Source organism: Barbus barbus, assembly GCF_936440315.1.
Source record: "Barbus barbus genome assembly, chromosome: 38".
In the NCBI taxonomy this organism is placed as follows: Eukaryota; Metazoa; Chordata; class Actinopteri; order Cypriniformes; family Cyprinidae; genus Barbus; species Barbus barbus.
Window position 1 is genome coordinate 23,642,299 of NC_136716.1, and position 18,751 is coordinate 23,661,049.

The following is an 18,751-nucleotide window of genomic DNA, read 5'->3' on the forward strand; positions in this document are numbered from 1 at the left end:
AACCCATTGGGACCAAATGGAAAACACAATGATTCAGAATGAGTGTTTCCATTAAGTAAAGTGTTGCAAATTAACAATTATCATTTGCTTGGAAAGTGCTCGTATGGGAGAGCAGGAGTGGAACAGTGCTTTCCAGTCAGCCTAATGAAGCTTCTCGTTTAACAGGAATCAAATGTAGCAAGAGGGAGAATTAGGCATGCCAGTGATTTATTGGCTCTGAAGATTTCATTTCCTTCTCTCTAATAAAAGTTTTCAACAAGGGACACTTACACAGTAAAAAAAAAAAAAGCAGTTACTTTTTCATCCTCCCTCACACAGAAGTTCCCTACGCTGTTCACTTTTCTGAACACACTGAAAAAAAAATTAAAGCGACCACGCAAACATGAATTGGCTCCATCTGCGATATTACTGTAGATGAAACGTAAAATCAAAATGCACAAAAAGAGCAAAAAAGTGACCGCCTGCTTTTTTATTGGCCTTGAACAATTCTCTGCGCTTCTGGAAGGTCTTTATTAAGAACATTTTAGCTAAAATCTGCTTTTTGGGAACCAAAAAAAAAAAACTAAAAACTTAATTTCTGTTCCATCTGTTAGATTTTGGAAGAATGATGTATCAGTCATGACAACGTAAGCTGAATGCTGTTAATATTCATTTGTAAACTGCACTGTTTTCTCACTGACACAATGTACTCATGAATAAAGATGAGTTTAGAATCTGAGTACAGATATAGCCGTGCCATATGAATTAATATGACTGTTTCAAGTCGTCTCTCAAATTGCCCAGTGAACATATGGTTCGGTTCCAAATAGCTCATTTAAAAGTTCAGGTGTTACAAAGGACAAAGACACTGAGAGAAGTTTCATAAATGAGTCAGCTTGTTAAAAGAAGCTTTCATTCTAAAGTGACTTAGAAGAAAGAGTTATTTTCTGATTTGCAGTCAAAAACCCGGGCTCTGATCCTAAACCTTGTGAAAGACATGAGGAATACGATTTTCAAAACTTTTAGCATAATTATGCAAATTTATAAGACTAAGAGGGGGGGGGGGGGGGGGGTGTACTGCAAAAACTAATATTGTGGAAAATTATTACAATTTCAAATATATGTTTTCTATTTAATTTTATTTTATTGTATTTTTAAAAATGTATTCATGTTATTTACTTCAGTCTTCAGTGTCACATGATCCTTCAGAAACCATTCTGATATGCTGATTTGATGCCTAACATTTCTTATTTGTGCTGCTTAATTTGATATTTTATATAATATGAGGCAAAAGTTGTAGTTATATACACACACACACAAACACACATATACATATATATATATATATATATATATATATATATATGGAAAATGAAATCAGCATCTCCATAAAGCTTGTCAGCAGAAGGAAGCATGAAGTGCTCTAAAATTTCCTGGTAGATGGCTGCGTTGACTGTGGACTTCAGAAAAGGACCAACACCAGCAGATTACATGGCAGCCCAAATCATCACTGACTGTGGAAACTTCACACTGGACTTCAAGCAACATGGATTCTGTGCCTCTCCACTCTTCCTCCAGACTCTGGGACCTTGATTTCCAAATGAAATGCAAAATGTACTTTCATCTGAAAAGAGGACTTTGGACCACTGAGCAACAGTCCAGTTCTTTTTCTCCACAGCCCAGGTAAGACGCTTCTGACGTTGTCTGTGGTTCAGAAGTGGCTTGGTAGCTCTTTTCCTGAAGAAGTCTGAGCGTGGTGACTCTTGATGCACTGACTCCAGCTTCAGTCCACTCCTTGTGAAGCTCTCACAAGTGTTTGAATCAGCTTTGCTTGACAGTATTCTCAAGGTTGCAGTCATCCCTGTTGCTTGTGCATCTCTTCCTACCCAAATTCTTACTTCCAGTCAACTTTGCATTTAATATGCTTTGATACAGCACTCTGTAAACAGCCACACCTTTCAGTAATGACCCTCTTTGTGGAGGGCGTCAATGTTCGTCTTCTGGATCATTGCCAAGTCAGCTGTCTTCCCCATATGTGGTTTCAAAGAACAAGAGATAACCGAAATGTATACTGCAGGGATGGTCATTAATTGAAACTCAAATGTATTTTGAGATACTGATTTTTGACTTTCATCAGCTGTAAGCTCTAATCATCAAAATTAAAACAAAAAAACATTTGAAATGTCTTACTTTACATGCAATGAATCTAAAATATATGAAAGTTTCACTTTTTGAAATAACTTACAAGAAAAAAATAACTTTTTCATGACATTCTAATTTATTGAGATGCACCTGTGGGTGTGTGTATATATATATATATATATATAAATACAGTTGGGCAAAAAAGTATTTAGTCAGCCACTGTTCACCAAAAAGAAAATTGCTTGCTAAAGATCACGTGGACAAGCCAGAGGACTATTGGAGAATAGTTTATTGGATAGATGAAACCAAAATAGAACTTATTGGTTTAAATGAGAAACTATTATGTTCGGAGAAAAGAACACACTGCATTCCAGCTTAAGAATCTTATCCCATCTGTGAAATATGGTGGCGGTAGTATCGTGGCTTGGGCCTGTTTTGCTGCATCTTGGCCAGGACAGCCTGCCATCATTGGAACAATGGAACAATGAATTCTGAATTATACCAGCAAATTCTGAAGGAAAACGTCAGGATATCTGTTTAAGAACAGAGTCTCAAGAGACCGTGGGTCATGCAGCAAGACAACAAGCACACGTCATCCTACCAAGAATGGTTAAAGAAGAACAAAGTTAATGTTTTTGGAATGGCTGAGTCAAAGTCCAGACCTTAATCCAACTAAAATGTGGAAGGGCCTAACCAAGCAGTTCATAGGAGGAATGGGCTAAAACTCCTACATGTTAGTGTGCAGGACTGATCAGCATTTACAAGAAACTCACATACTTTTGCCAAGCACAGATATGTAACACTGGATAATTGTTCTCAATAAATAAATGACAAAGAAAATGTTTTCTCTCACTTGTTTGATTCGGTTCTCTTTCTCTACTTTCAGGACTTATATGAAAATCTGATGATGTTTTGGTTATATTTATGCAGAAATATAGAGAATTCTAAAGGGTTCACAAACTTTCAAGCAGCACTATATATATATATATATAGAATGTCATTAAAAATATTATTTAAAAATAAATAAATTACTCAAATACGTATTGGTTGGTCTCTACTTAAGAGGTTGCTTTTTTTTTTAGGATGCTGCCATTAAATGCAGGCAGTTGATAGAAAGCCAGCTCACTCAGGTTTTGGTTTTGTCTGTAAGCTGTGGATAGCATGCGAACACATCTGGTCAGGTAATGTATAGCAGCTGATATAGCTCCAACTCTCTTCCCATCGACACTGATGCTCATTCTTAAAGACTACGCAGCAACATTGCTCCAGGAACAGGCTCCGTTGCTCCACAACGCTTTGTGGATTCAGCTCTTGAACTGATATCAAAGGACTGAAAGCTTATGTTCAGGACAAAGAGGGTTTCAGACCCATACATGATGTGTCATTGCCGCTAGTGTTGTTGAAGCTGCAGGGTTTTCAGATTCCTCTGCTCGCTCTGACAGCGTTTCCTTACTGATCTTTCTCCTTCTATTCTCTCCGTCTCCCTCATCTTACGTCTTGCTCTGAGATCCCTTTTCTGATGTCTGACCACAGCTTGGACTTTCAGATCAGAATGTCTAACACCAGGGGTATTCAACTTGACATGTGCTTCTTTAGGGCGTTTAAAGACACAAAGCTCCAGATTTGACAACTGCTCCATTTGTTTTCATTTGCTGTGCAAACCCAGCCTCCGAAACTCTGTTATGTGACAGGTAGCAGGAAAATATAAAATCTGGATGCTCGGAGCCATCTCTGAGCCGTCAAATGATGTTTCCGTCTCCTAAACACAGGGTTTGGTTTCCATTTGTTTGGTGCTTGCATCATAGGCCGTGATTCTTGGCAGCGAGGCCTGGCGTGCTCCCATAGGGCTCTGCTGACTCAGTGCCTTCCGTATCTCTGCTGTTCCTCGCCCGCGGCTATCTCTATCTGTGCGTTCACACTCGCTGTGTCTTCGGGGGGTAAAGGAGAGTTCATTTCTATGATGTTATGGCAGCTGCACTGCTTTCAGCAGGTCAGGCAGAAGTAGATCAAGGAGAGTGTAAAAAGATTGGGAACACGCAGACTGAATCCTGAGAGTTAAATTAGGCGTGCGGACTATTTAAATAATTCCACTTTATAAATCAAAGGAATGGTTCATCCAAAAATGAAAATTCTGAATAATCATTATACAGCTTTTAAAGACTCTTCATAGTGAACAGCTGACAAGCTCCAAATAGCTTTTTAGACAATATGAAGCAAAGTAGTCTGTACACTCTGTCAGTGGGGCAGTACCTTTTCAAAAGGCAATAAATTCTACTATTTAAATACTAATATGTACTTTTAAGGTAATAAAATGTACTCTTTAGGAGTAAAAAGGCCTTATCAAATGTACCACCGCAGTGACCGCTTTTGTACCTTTTGTCCTGAAAGTATATGCTAAAGTATTTTGATATATTGTTTTTAAGGGGCAATATTTGCTCCCTGGATTTCTGTCTTTCTTTTTTTTTTTTTTTTTTTTTTATAAAGTATGCGTCATATCGGCTATTTTTATGCTGTTTTTGTACTCAAGAAATATATCTTATTATTTGTTATAATAAGTGTTAATATTTTTGTTAAATTTAACATATTTAACACAATTCTAAACCAATTCTGAGATATACAGTGATCTGTTCTGGACACGTAAGCCACTAAAATGTTTTTGAAATGTGCGGTATAACAAAATGTATGACATGCACAATTTTTTTATCAAACGTTTCACAAAAATGAACTTTGTTAGGTTACAAAATATAAATAATATAAATACATATATTGTTCAGAATGATAAATAAATCATATTTTTTTAATTATATATATATATATATATATATAATAAAAAAATATATGGTTGTCCAGCTTAAGAAACATTAAGAAAAACAGACTTCATGCATCCATGCAGAAGACAAGCTGGTTAAAAATAATTGTAAAAAAAAAAAAAAAAAGTTATTATAAAATGCAATTAAATTCAGAGATCTTTTTAATATTTCCAAACTATTTTTCAAAGTCAAAGTTACCTTTTTTAATATGTTTTACACTGCCTGAAGATTCTTCTCCTGTGTTATGTGAAATAAATGCCAAGATACGGATCTTATAATACATGGAAGTGAGTAAATGACAACATAAATGTTGGTAACCAATGACTAGGTAGCCATTGACTTCCATAGTATAAAAATAAATAAATAAAATAATACTATACCATCAACTGTTTGGTCACCAACATTCTTCAAAATATCTTCTTTGGCACTCAACAGAAGAAAGATACTCATGCAGGCCTGGAACAAGTGGAGGGGGAATAAATGATGACAATTTTAATTTTTGGGTGAACTATCCCTTTAAAAACAGTTCTTATTTAGGTCTTCAATCTGTTTGGAGAAAAGATAAGAAGAAATAAATGTGTCGCTACAGCCCTAGTGGGATGGAGTTCTCAGAACTGCTGGGAGATTTAAGTGACAGACACGAATGGCATTTAATCTAGTCTGCCCGAGGTCTCTCTGGGGCTTAAGCTCCATCCGCACAGGTTTGTTTCCCTCCTTCCCTCTGCCTCCCGCCCTGGGCCAGGCTGTGGTGGAGGACATGCATGGGATGGTAGTTCAGGCCATCAGCACAAAGCTGAAGGCAGTTGTTCCAGATGGCTGGCTGGTTAATAGAAAGCTTAGCTCCGTTTCTCTGTTTCTCTGGCGGCTACATCTCTGACAAACCTTGGATGCTGAAAAGCTCCTGATCCTATAGTGTTTACACAGCAATATCGTATTGACGAGAATATACAGCAAATTAATGGGAGGGCAAACAATGTGCTTAAACTTTGGCAAACAGTTCACACTGCTTTTGGATCCAGAGGGCTCTTACCTCAGACTGTTTATCACAGGCACATACTGTACCGCTACTCCGATAAACATCGGTTCCTCTTGTAGCCAAAAGTGGCATTGATTTAGATAGAATCTAAGACGATCTGTGCACCTTTTCCAGCTGAATGGAAGTCACTGGAAGTGCTGAACAGAAAAAAGGTCAGTCAATAGTGTAGTGTGAGAACTTTCTTAATAAGGGGCAACATTTAGCCACTGAAACTGATTTTCAGGGCAATTTATTTACTTTTTATATATACATTTCAAATATATTTCAGCTTAGAAAATCTGAATTTCGATCTGATGCATATAAAGTAATATCAACATAAAATATAAAAATTATATAAGTAAACACAAACATAAATGTTTCAATTATATAATGTAGACATCAGTTTAAAGATTTGGGGTTGGTAAGATTTTTAAATGCTTTTGAAAGATTCTTATGCTCATCAAATCTGAATTTATTTAAATCAAAAATACAGTAAAACTGTACTATTGTGAAATATAATTTGTTTAAAATAGCTGTTTTCTATTTTAATGTTTTAGTTAATTCTTGTGATGACTCCAGACTTTAGTATCACATGATCCTTTAAAAGTCATTCTAATTAGTTTCTCAATAAATATATCTTATTATGATCATAAATAAAAATTATGACATGCTGCTTAATATTTTGTGGAAACTGTGGTAAAGTTTTTATTTAAGGATTCTTGGATAAATAGAAACAATTACAGCATTTATTTGAAATATAATTGTTTCATTATATTTGTCATCACTGTCACTTTTTAACCATGCTTATTTAACAAAATTAATGATTTATTATAAAATTATCCTGTTTTTATTTAAATCTTTGGTATTTTGTTCTTTTTAGTAGTTACATATGTACGTTTTGGTTTTAGTTATTTTAGTACATGAACAAGGCTAACCGAAGACTTGTCATAGCACTTGCATATTTTTGCTCTTTTGTTGGTTTTGATTGGTTCTATTATCCTCATTTGTTAGTCGCTTTGGATAAAAGCATCTGCTAAATGACTAAATGTAATGTAAATGAACTTAAACTAAACAAAAATGAGAAATGCTGATTTGGCAATTAGCTGAAATGAAATAAGTTTACTGTAACAATGATATTTTTGTATGGTTTTCGTTTTAGTGTACTTTAATAGCCCTGACTCACATCACTATTCTAGAATCCATAAGCCAACATTCACATCCCTCTGAAATGGTTAAATGCAGAAGTACCAACCCCATAAGCAGACTATTACCATATATCAAAATTCAATATGGGTACGATTTTTCTGGTCATTTTGCTGGCATTTTCGCCCTGAGCCCTGGCTGATTTGTGACATTGCAATGTTCTCATCAGCATGCTGCCAAGTTTTATGTTTAACCTGTGAGATTGTAGAGTTAAGAACTCATTTGATCTTCAGCATTTTCTTGTATACCAGTCCTTGTTGCTTTCTGAGTATCGACCGCATAATCATGTAGCGCCGCTTTACAATGATTGCCCTGCACCAAAATATAACCAGCGAATTGTTTAATCACCCTTTGAGTCAAAGCTTGTGCGAAAACGCCGCACCACATATCCATTTGCAGGCATTGATCACTGCTTTTAATATAAAGCTTAATTCTCACACGTGTCACTCAAACTGACAGCAGCACAATGAGATGGATGTGGAACAAGAAGTAGATGAGTGAAACAAGGGGAAAGAATGAGAACTTGAGTAAAAGCCGTCTGATGACTCAGCATCACAGGCCAAATGAAAACCATAAGAAAGGCTTGGCTGTGATTCAAATGTACTCAGGTGAGATAACCTTTGGCCCTGAGCTGGCACTGCCATCCACTGTTACGCAGCTTGAATGATCAAACCAAGAGCAGCTGTGCACCGGCTTAAATATCATATGAAATCTAAAGGTTCTCAGTTCTGTGGCTTTCGGATCATAGTGTTCCATAATATTAAGCAGATACACACGTTTAAAATAGTCTTTCACTTACAGGGACCTGATAAACAAATGGACCCAAAAAATTAAATACAGATGACTCTTTCTGCACTTTTGCACTCAAAAATATTTTGCTCAGTGAAATTAAATAAAAATATGGTCATAAAATGACTAGAACCATTTCATGAGTCTAATTAATTATTATTATGTTTACTAGCAATGACAAAATAATATTGATTCATTCATTCATTCATGGGTCTTTGTGGTTCTGCATCTGAGTTTTCCAGCTTCTTAGTGTCCAATTGTTAAATTCATGAGGCATTTCTTGATTATTTATTAGGCTGCTTGAGTCTGGTACCCACCTTTATTAGCTCTTTCCATCTTTGTTTTCTTGCCCTGTCTTTATATAAACACCCCTTTCTGCTTCTCATTTTTCTTCTAGTCTTTGCCCTGTCTTTCTCCTCCCTGCAGTCCTGCCTTCGAAGCAGTGATAAACAACAATTGTATTTTGCCGGGGTCTTGGAGAAGGTGGTCAGGGGTAGAATTCATGCGAAAGCAATCCGTCCTAACTCACAAAGGTGAACCACTACTTACTGATGACGTATAATTTGCATGCTCCTGGTCATTGAATAATATATTTCTCAAAGCTGTTTCTCTACAAATAACTCCCTTGAGAGAGAATCCTGCATTCTCCACATCTCTTGAAACTCAAGTGCCATTCCCTATTTTGACCGAGTGTTTGAATTGTAAATTACGCCTTAGACTCAAATGTTACGGGTGCCATATTAGTTTAAGGGCATTTTATTGACACATAAATCTCTGCTGACCATTTTCCGATGGTGAGTAATATGTTTGTAAGTTTGTATGGTGAATTATGCATACTTGTCTACCTAAATGCCATTTCTCAAAGCAAATTGGTAAATGATGGGCTAGCTGGACTGCAGCACTTTATGGTATACATTGATATATATATATATATATATATATATATATATATATATATATATATATATATATTGGTATATTTATGGTATACACATTAGCATATGGGACATAAATCTATATATATATATATATATCTATGCAGGAAAAAAGATACATTTAAAAGTTTTCAGTTACAATATAAATAAATATTTTTAAAATTAATTTTAATATTTTAAATTTTAGGCATGGATAAAGTAATGAAATTCTGCTAGAATAGAATAGAATAGAAACTTATAAATAAAAAAAAACTGAAAAAAAAAAACTTGGGAAAAAAAGTGATTCATAATATTCATAAAAAAAACAATAACAGTATCTCAGTTACAGCAGAGCATAAGATGTTTGTACATAAAATGCTTAACATACGTTTTAAATGCTGCCATAAATGCTGCCATTTAATAACATCAAGTTCAGTGTCTGAGCAAACATTTTAAAATGCACGTGTGCAAAAAGCACTCATGCACGTCACAATTTGCAGCCATAGCCCTGTTTTGTGGTTCCTAAAGATTTACAGTATACAGTGTTGGCCAGAAAGAAATTATATGATATCATTCAAAACTCTCCAAAGAATTCCAAGGATCCATTTACCTTAATTAAAACAGCGACGACTTCCATGCCTAATAAAATATTACTCACCATACAGTCTCTCTCTATCTCTCTATCTCTCTCACACACACACACACACACACTCACTCATGCACCTGTGCCTTCGACACAATTAAAATACCACCACCCCCGCATCTACCGTTGAGTGATAAACAGATTTTAGATTAAGGTCTTCATCCAGATGAGCTCCATCTTTCTTTCTCCAGTTTGCCACAGTTGCAGCTGCTTATCAGTTAATCATGTTTACGACAGGCCTGACAACTAATAACTTTCCCAGGGAGTTTCGTCTCCCGCCTCTTAATCGGCGGCGGCAGCTCGGCGAGCCATATGCTCGCTGATTATTGAAGGTGATGAGAACGGGGAACGTCGGGCAACACTCAGGGAATGCTGTCAGGCCCAGGCTCCGTGTTAGCGGGGGCCAACATGCGGGTCAGGGCTCCAAACGCAAGGCTTGACACATGCTAATGAAGCGCGCTCTCATCAAGCATGCGGCACGACGCGGCCCGTCGAAAACGAGCGCCGGAGCATTCTGGACTCTTCCGTAACCTCGGGAGCAGTCATATCCCATTATGTCAGTGCGGAATAAGCACTGACCCTCACCGTCACACGGACGACCCACGTCGTGACAGCTTGTCTTGATCGCGAGCACAGGTGGAGGAGGAGAAGAATCCGGCTGATGAGTTTAGACTTTAAAGCAGCATCTTGCGGGTGTTAGTGAAAGGGGAAATGCTGCGTAACCTTGATAAAGTCATCTCTCACGTGCACCGGCGTTTCAGGTCTATGGAATTAGCCCAAGACGACAGGTGTCAGCCAAACGAGTCTTAATTCAATTAGTCTGACAATGACTTATAGAATTATGTAATTTATAATCAATTTAGAATGGTGCTTTGAAAGACAGAGGCAGTCAATGCAATCATATAAAAGTACCTAATTATTGTTTTGTAACATGATAATGCAACACATACTGGTGATTAAACTTAAAACAATAAAAAATCTGTCATCATTTAATCACTTTCTTGTTGTTTTCTAACTCTTTTGACCTTTATTTTTCTAAAGAACTTACACAAAGTAATTAAAATTGTTATTTTCATGCAATAGCAATGAATGGGGACTACAATTTTCAAGACGCAAAAACACAATACAAAGTAGCCTATTATAAAAGTGGATTATAAGAATATATTTGCTATATTCCAAGTCTTCTGAAGCCATTCAATAGCTTTATGTGAGAAATTTAGTAAAACTTAAGTCATTACTCATTTACATACCTCTACTTGGGCTGCTACAAAGAAACCATGTTTGATTTCTGAATTAATCTTTAGAATTAAATGCTTTTTTTAATGCATATTATTATTATTATTATAGGCCTAATTATATGGGAGGAATTATGTAAAAGTTCAGTAACATTTTACAATAAGGTTTTATTTCTTATATATAAATATATATAAATATATAAATAAATATATTAAATATATATTATTTAACTACAGTATATTTAACATGAACGGACAATAAACAAGCCTTCTAAAGCATTTATTAGTTTATGTTTATATTTATACACTGTAAATAGATCATTGGTGTATATCAAGAAAATATAATTTCAGTCTTTCTTCAAAATGTCATGTGTAATTTAATGTTACAATCCGTTTCTTTAAAATTAATTATAACATTCTCTATCAATTTCTTAGTGAGAACTGTTTCTACACCATTTGTTTTTTTTCAGAACACATTAACTAATGCATTTTTAAAGTCAAAAGTTGTATCCGTTAATGTTAGTTAATGCACTGTGAACTAACATGAACAGTAAATGCTGTAAAAACATATATTGCTCGTAATTAATGTTATCTCATGCATTAACTAATGTAAACAAAAAATACCTTATTATAAAGTTATAGAAAAACTTTCATATGAAAATAATATAAGTTGGAACATGATTTCATTTTTCATCTTAGAATAATGAATCAGTATATACACCATCTTACATGAATCTTGCAATCTTTGAAGCTCAACTGCTGTTTTTATAGAGGCCTAGTTCTGCTGGTATTTAGAGTAAATATTTCAGATAATCTCTTCAATTTGAAATAAATATTGAGCGAATCTGAAAATATCTCCAAGGACAACACCGCCACTCGCATTGGATCGATATTTTTAGTCTGGAGTGCGCCTTCTCAGACTGGCAAATTTAGGCTAGGTAATTTGCCCAGACCCACCAACGCTAATTAAATGCAAATCATCAAATGAACTCCTGCTGATGGGTTGGTTTTCCATGAACTTTGTTTAATCCAATCCTTTAATTGCTTAACAGGATCAATCATGGAGCCTTAATTAGCCTAAATGCCCAGATGTGTTTAAGTCATTCAGGTTATGGAGATTGGAAAAACGTAATGGAGGCTGGCAGTCTGGGGCTGTCTGGGAATTCATCTACTGCAGTCAGTCGTCTCCTTGAAATGCAGCGTGAACGCTTCCCTCTCCCTGCCAGTCTGTCCACTTTCTCTATCCTCCTCTCTGTGCGCCGAGATCAGTCAGTGAACCAATGCTATTTTGCACAGCTAAAAATTTGACATTACTGCTTCCAAAAGTGGTATGATGCAACCTGCACAGCCGCATTTTGACCAAATGACTGGGCTGGAACTGCAGAAGCGATTCTGTAATTGAGTGAAATTCAGAGCAGTTCCCTGCAAAGACTCTAGAAGAAGAGAGAAATGCGTTTCACAGGCGTCGAATGACTGGGATGAGTTTGACTTTAGGTCACCTCAATCTATGCTGAAGTGACAGAGGTTTTGAAAGTGTTGACATAAGCCAGTCTCCATGCGGTGGAATCAAGGACGTAGTCTTGCCTTTAACATTGTAAGGACATTATACAGATGCACCACGCGTTCGCTTACAAAGTGAAATTGCCTGCTGCAGTTCATCAAATGTTCTCATTCTGAAAAAGTTTAAAGGAACTTTGTGGGCAGCGGTCCGATGCATGATTGAACAACACTTCAGGTGACCGAGTTTATCTTTCCTATATCATTCCTTTCCGTCTTCCTCCATACTGTCCTATAGACAAAGACAAAATAATAATAATCATCATCATTATCATCTGTGAGAGCTGTCATGAAAGATAGAGATTTAACTGATTGCAAATAATAAATATTATTATTATTATTTTTTGTAATCACTTAAATCTATCCTTCATCCATGGTGTATAATTAATAGATAATATTTAATCAAACTTCATGCATTAAATAATATATTACATTATATTATATTATATAGTATATACTATAGTATGTAGCATTTAAAGTCTTTCCCTAAGCAATATTGGTATAAATTTGGGTATAAGAGACTTATGAATACATAAAGTGATCACAGCTCTGACTGAATGTACTCGAATATAGGCTATAACTGAACATAATAGTGTATAATATTATATTATTCATATATATATATATATATATATATATATATATATATATATATATATATATATATATATATATATACACTTGTAAAATGCTAATCATAATAATAATAATAAAATTGCTAAATATTATACATTTGTTTTAAAAATGGTCAAATTTAATCAAATAAATATTGATTAAATTACTACTAAAATACTAAAGATGTGCAGAAATATAAAGCTGACTGTTGCTTCATGCATTTCTATCAAGACACAAATGCACGTTCCTCTGTTTGCTTTCCTTATAGAAAATACTCATACTGCCCATAGTACATTAGACAGTGAATATGCCATCTAACACGATTTAGCAAGACACATTTCATTGGGCACAACTCAAATGGAACCTGCATGGTAAGAGCCTGAAGTTACTGCTGAGATTTTATAACCGTTGCTTAAATTTATGACTCAGAATCATTTTAGCTTTTCACATTTGCTTGTTGATTAGAACAGGCAGGTTAAATTTCACCAGCCGTCTCTCGCTCTATATGAACCAGTTTGAAGTGTCTCTTTGATTTTATTTGGCTTTGAAAAAAGCCTGTTCCGGCTGAGAGCATCAAGGGATAAGAAGTCAACTGCTTCTCCATTGACACCTCCCCTGCAGGAGTATGAAGTCTGGCGGGCTTGGAGAGCTACTCCTCCTTTTGGCCTCCTCTGACCGTTCTTGGTTCGCCAGCACCTCCAGATCTATTGTGAGCTAACCGAGAAACCTGGCAAGCCTGGGTAACTGTTTACACTTGATGCACTTGAATGCTGCCAAACCACCACTGGGTGGTAGCAGGTGGGGTTCAGCGCTGGCAAACTGATGTGCACATTGACCTGGACACAAACAGCTAGTGATCAATCCCGAAGCCAATGAACCACACAGGAGAGGCGAGAAGCATTGAGGCATATCAGATAAATATTGGGTTGGCATCAGGATGAATCAGGTGGTGTGAGAGCCGGAAAAATGTTCAAAACTATGATCCGCACTGGATTCTCAGGATCGATGAGGTGGTGAGCACAGTAATGTACAATACCTCTGTTGCAGCATCGCATCAGGAGCTTGAGGGAGTCTTTGGCGACTGAAACACTGAGAAATGTGTTATATAACTACAGAATCAAACCTAAGTGCAGTTTTCATATACTTTCATGTCTATTCATGCACCAGACAAATATATCATCCTAGCACCTCATTTACGTGAGAGTGGCTGTCTCTTATGTGCCAGTCCTTTGACATTTCCAGATCAAAGGCTCAACAAATATATTTTATAATTACAATGGGGTCCAAAAAACAGAGGCCACAAGTGAAAACATTGCAAGATAAGATTCATTCACTTATGGATTATAATGTATCATGAATCTTGAAATAACAATGGACAAAATTTGAACAGCATTTGTTAAATGTTAATAAAATCAATTCATAGAAAATTCAACACATTTTAACATTTAATTTAATTAATAATATCAATTAAACATATAATTCTATAAAATAAAGAATTTTAATTAAAACTGAACAGTACTATACACTGCCATTCAAATGTTTGGGGTCAGTATGATTTTTATTTTGTTTAACTGATTTTTTACTTTACTGAGAAAATTATAGTTTTATTCAGCAAATATGCATTTATTTGAATAGTTCAAATAGTGCCAGTAAAGTTATTTTTAATGTAAGAAAAAAAATAATTCTTGAACTATCTTTTCATCAAAGAGTCCTGAAAACTAAAAAGTAAATTAATAAAAAAAAATACAAAAATTTATTAATTTTATGTTCTGAGTTTCAGTTTTGATAATAAGAAAGTTATTATCAGCATATTAGAATTATTTCTGAAGTATCATGTGACAATGAAAATTGGAGAAAATTCAGATTTGCATGACAGGAATAAATTGCATTTTTAAATTAATTGAAATAGATTTTTTATTTATTGATGTTTTTTATTATTACAATAATCTTTCACAATATTGAAGTTTTTACTGAACTGATTGATCAAATAGTGTATTTAAAAATGAATATTAAAAAAATGCTTATTGGTATTTTTTTGTAATGCAATATGGTCGCAGGTGTTTGGACTCCATTCTAGATTTCCTTCCAACTTACTGCTACTACTAACACAAGGATTTTTATTAGTAGTGTTTGAGTGACCAATTAGAAGGCATTCTCTTTCATAAGCTGCCAGAACTGATCTCATACTGCTAAAACGGTGCTTAATTGCCTATGGAAGCAATATCTGAAGATATGACAGCCCCCAGTAATTATGGTCATCTCTTTGTCTCTGCTCTTGGACGTTCCGTGATCCACTGCATCTCAATTATGGTTTAATGTCAGCCAAATCAATGCTGAAAGCTTTATTTGTTGTTTTTGTTTTTGAATGAGAGGAACGCTTTGTCCCTTTTTCAAAGAAACTAATTGATTGATTTAATTACCATCTAATCATGGTAATTTAGGATCCTGACACATCTTGTTGAACGCGTTCCTAGCCAGAGATGCTCAGATAACCACTAGCTCTTTACGATCCTTGATGGATCCCAGCAATAATTGCAAGCTGCTCCTAGTGACAGCGTCTATGTAAAATTGCTGTTGACTTTAATGCAATTGCTTTTTTCTAATAAAGTGACAAAGGTTATTCTTAACATGATATGATGTGATAATTATTCACAGATAAATGTTCGCTCCACTTTACCATCGAACTGCATGCAGTGAGAAGCGTATGCGGGTGTGAAAATGACAAAGATATAATCATCAAATGAACACCCACATCTCTAAACAAAAAGTCTGATATCACTTTCACAGTTTACTTGTATTATATCATTTTTAAAAGTACCTGCTTTAAATAAAAATAAATAAAAGTATTAGTCACATAAAAATAAGTCGCAAATATCTTGTGCTCAACTAGCTGATTTAGGATTAGGTTATCGACAAATAGCTTGTGATATGATATCATGATAAATGTCACATTTCAATGCATTGCAGTGCATCCTAAAATCATAAATTGGATTGCGACTGAAACTACATCAAACACTCGAGACCTGATAGATCAGATTCAATCTCTCGTACCTCACAGAAATGTCTCTGACCGCGCTGATATAAGTCTGCCAGTTTGTGCTTATTTGGATGATTTGCTTCCTCATTTATCGATCTGCAGGACATTCTAGGAATGCACAAAATAAAAATATTGGTAAAAGGATCTAAAATACAATATCGTGACAACAAATATTGCTCTATTTATATGGTTGCATCAGCACAGCCCTAATACTGTTACTACTAAAACTAATATTTCTCTAAACCATAAAGAATAACAAGTGATGGGCCAAAGGTTCATACTCCTTGTACAAATCATTCCAGGTTCAAATCCCATGCTAAAACACACACTACATTAATCAAGTAAAATTGCATTTATGTGCTTGTGAATGTACAGCAGAAGCAATGTACAATCTAGTTTCAATCGAGTTACTGATTTCACTGATTTGATTAACTTGACCTTAGAGCAGTGGTGAATTTGGCTATGACTGGTGAAAGATGTTGCACTGATATTAATGAAATAATTGATTATTTAATATTAATATTGCACTCCGAACCCTCACTACTCAGTGTATGCAGGTACCTCAATTCCAATAGATTTTAAATCAAGGATAAAAAAACTTTTTTTTGCCCTCAAGACAGAAAAAAAAAACAACAAAAAAAAGAGTGTGCGTGCATGCATATCTGCTATGACAGCTACATAGTATGCAATTCCACATCTCCATAAGAATGGACATGCTGTGAATATACAGGCGTTATTAATAGAAAGACAGTATTCCACAGCAGCCACAGAGCATTTTAGAGGATGTATTAAGGATTTATGTTTCTCCGCTTTTACCGAACATCCTCTCAGATGCCAAACAGGGGTCAAAACAGGGTCAATGATGTCTCTAGAGGACTAGATATTCCACAAAATGTGTAATATACCTATTGTACGTTTAAAAAAAAACAAATTTAAATATCTGTTTCATGGCTATACAACTGATTTCTCTTTTTTTACCAGTTGCAGGTGATGAATCTACCACGAGATTGACCAGAGTCATTTCTCCAGCTAGGGGAGTGGTAGAGCTCCAGACCCCTGACCTCTGCTCAATCCCCACTGGCTTCACGCTCCAGCTCGTGAGCCTCGGAGCCCTGGATCTCTTGTCTCACACCTCCCCTTTTTCCTCTGGACCTTGACGTGGGAACAGCACCGTAACAGACCGCCCAATGCTGAGGAGGAACTGCCAGCTGCTGTTCCTGTGCTTCCTCTTTGAGCAGAGCTCCTGCGCTCCCTTCCAAAGCAGGCCAGGGCAAGAGTGGCCCCACAGCCAGACGGGGCCATCGGCGGCAGGAAGGAATGGAGGTTCCAGAGGATTCCAGAGGGTCAAGAGGGGCTGGGTGTGGAACCAGTTCTTTGTGCTTGAGGAATACATGGGCTCGGACCCACAGTATGTTGGGAAGGTAAGATGCGCTTGCATTTCAGTTGCAACACTGGTTAATAACTGTACAGCTTTCGGAAGTCATAATCTGCTGAGCCAAAGCCAGTGCCCGATCTGTCGGCCTTTCCTTTAATTCGTTTAATCCAGACCCACTGCTTATATTTGCTGGTCTAAATTAATGAACACATTCTGTTCCATATTAAAAGAACTCGGAGACTCAGTTTCTTAACTTTGCTTAAGATAAACCAAAACCAATCTGCCAGTAGGTGATTTTTTACCATGATTTAGGAGATGTAACAGCCTACCTATTTAGAATAACGCAACAGTGTTTGATAAACGTTAAGGAAAGTTAAACCACTGATTTCAGAAGTAATACAAACTGAGTTGAGTAAGACCAGGAAGACAAATTTGGTTTCCTTCACTAACCATGCATACAAACATATGTGCATAAAACCTGGGTGCAGCATTTTCACGCAAATCACAATTCACTTAGAATCTAAATTTAGAACCAACTCGGACTACAGTTATACAAGCATAAAAAAAAATACAATGAATAAGTGCAAAGTAATTTATGTCAAAGCAAATATAATGTCAAACTCATGTCAAATATAATTCACACAGCGGTTTCTGGCTGACTGTTTTTATATGTTACTCCACAAAAACACTTGGTATATAAAGTGTTTCATTAAAGATGAAAAAAAAAATCATGTGTTTATGGTAAATATATCAACAAAATCCACAAAAGCGACAAAATCCAGCCACAAGACAATACAGGCAGGCAAACTTTGCCATTAATTCTAATAATGATGCAGCTGACGGGTCAAATAATGTAATGTTTTTATTGTAGTGCATGTACACGAATCTGTCATGAGGTGAAAATTGGCTTTTAGCATGATGCACACATTTTGGTGGAAGACGTACATACTGACAGTGATGATCTTTAATCACAAGCCATTCATATTCAGCGGTGCATTTCTGAATATGCAGTCATAACAACACAACATGAAGCTGGAATCCAATTTTCATGCAGAAAAGTGCCGTAGCCTTCCAAAGAACATCGCCTTTAGCAGATCATAACCTGACCTGATCTTTCCACCTACTTATCAAGTAAAATGAGACATTTAACTATGAATATTATTTCACGTTAGTAAGATTCATCGCTGATGGGCCTCTCCTCTGTGTCACTGTCGCCTACTTTTTCCAAATACATACAGACATTTGGAAAGGAAGAGACTAAACAAATCTCCCAGAGTGAAGTTCCTTCTTAGTAGTGATTAGAGCTTCATTTTGTGCCAAATTCATCTTAAAACAGATGGCTTCGTCCCCTGCAGAGCCGAGCATGATTTGAACACCTCGCTTTATCTAACATTTAAAGAGGATTTTCCCTCTAATGATGTATGAACTTGTGCCCTC

General features: G+C 35.9%; 1 protein-coding gene across 1 annotated transcript in view; it reads left to right on the top strand.

Annotated features, from left to right (window-relative positions):
* The window catches only part of LOC306857482 (cadherin-12-like), a gene marked incomplete at its 5' end in the record, with an annotated part of 225,742 nt that overhangs the window by 123,927 nt on the left and 83,064 nt on the right, over positions 1 to 18,751 (top strand). Inside the window, 2 exons of the mRNA XM_079397461.1 lie at positions 16,921 to 17,036; positions 17,178 to 17,360. Coding sequence (XP_079253587.1) covers positions 16,921 to 17,036; positions 17,178 to 17,360 — 299 coding nt within the window. The remainder of the gene's footprint in view (positions 1 to 16,920; positions 17,037 to 17,177; positions 17,361 to 18,751) is intronic.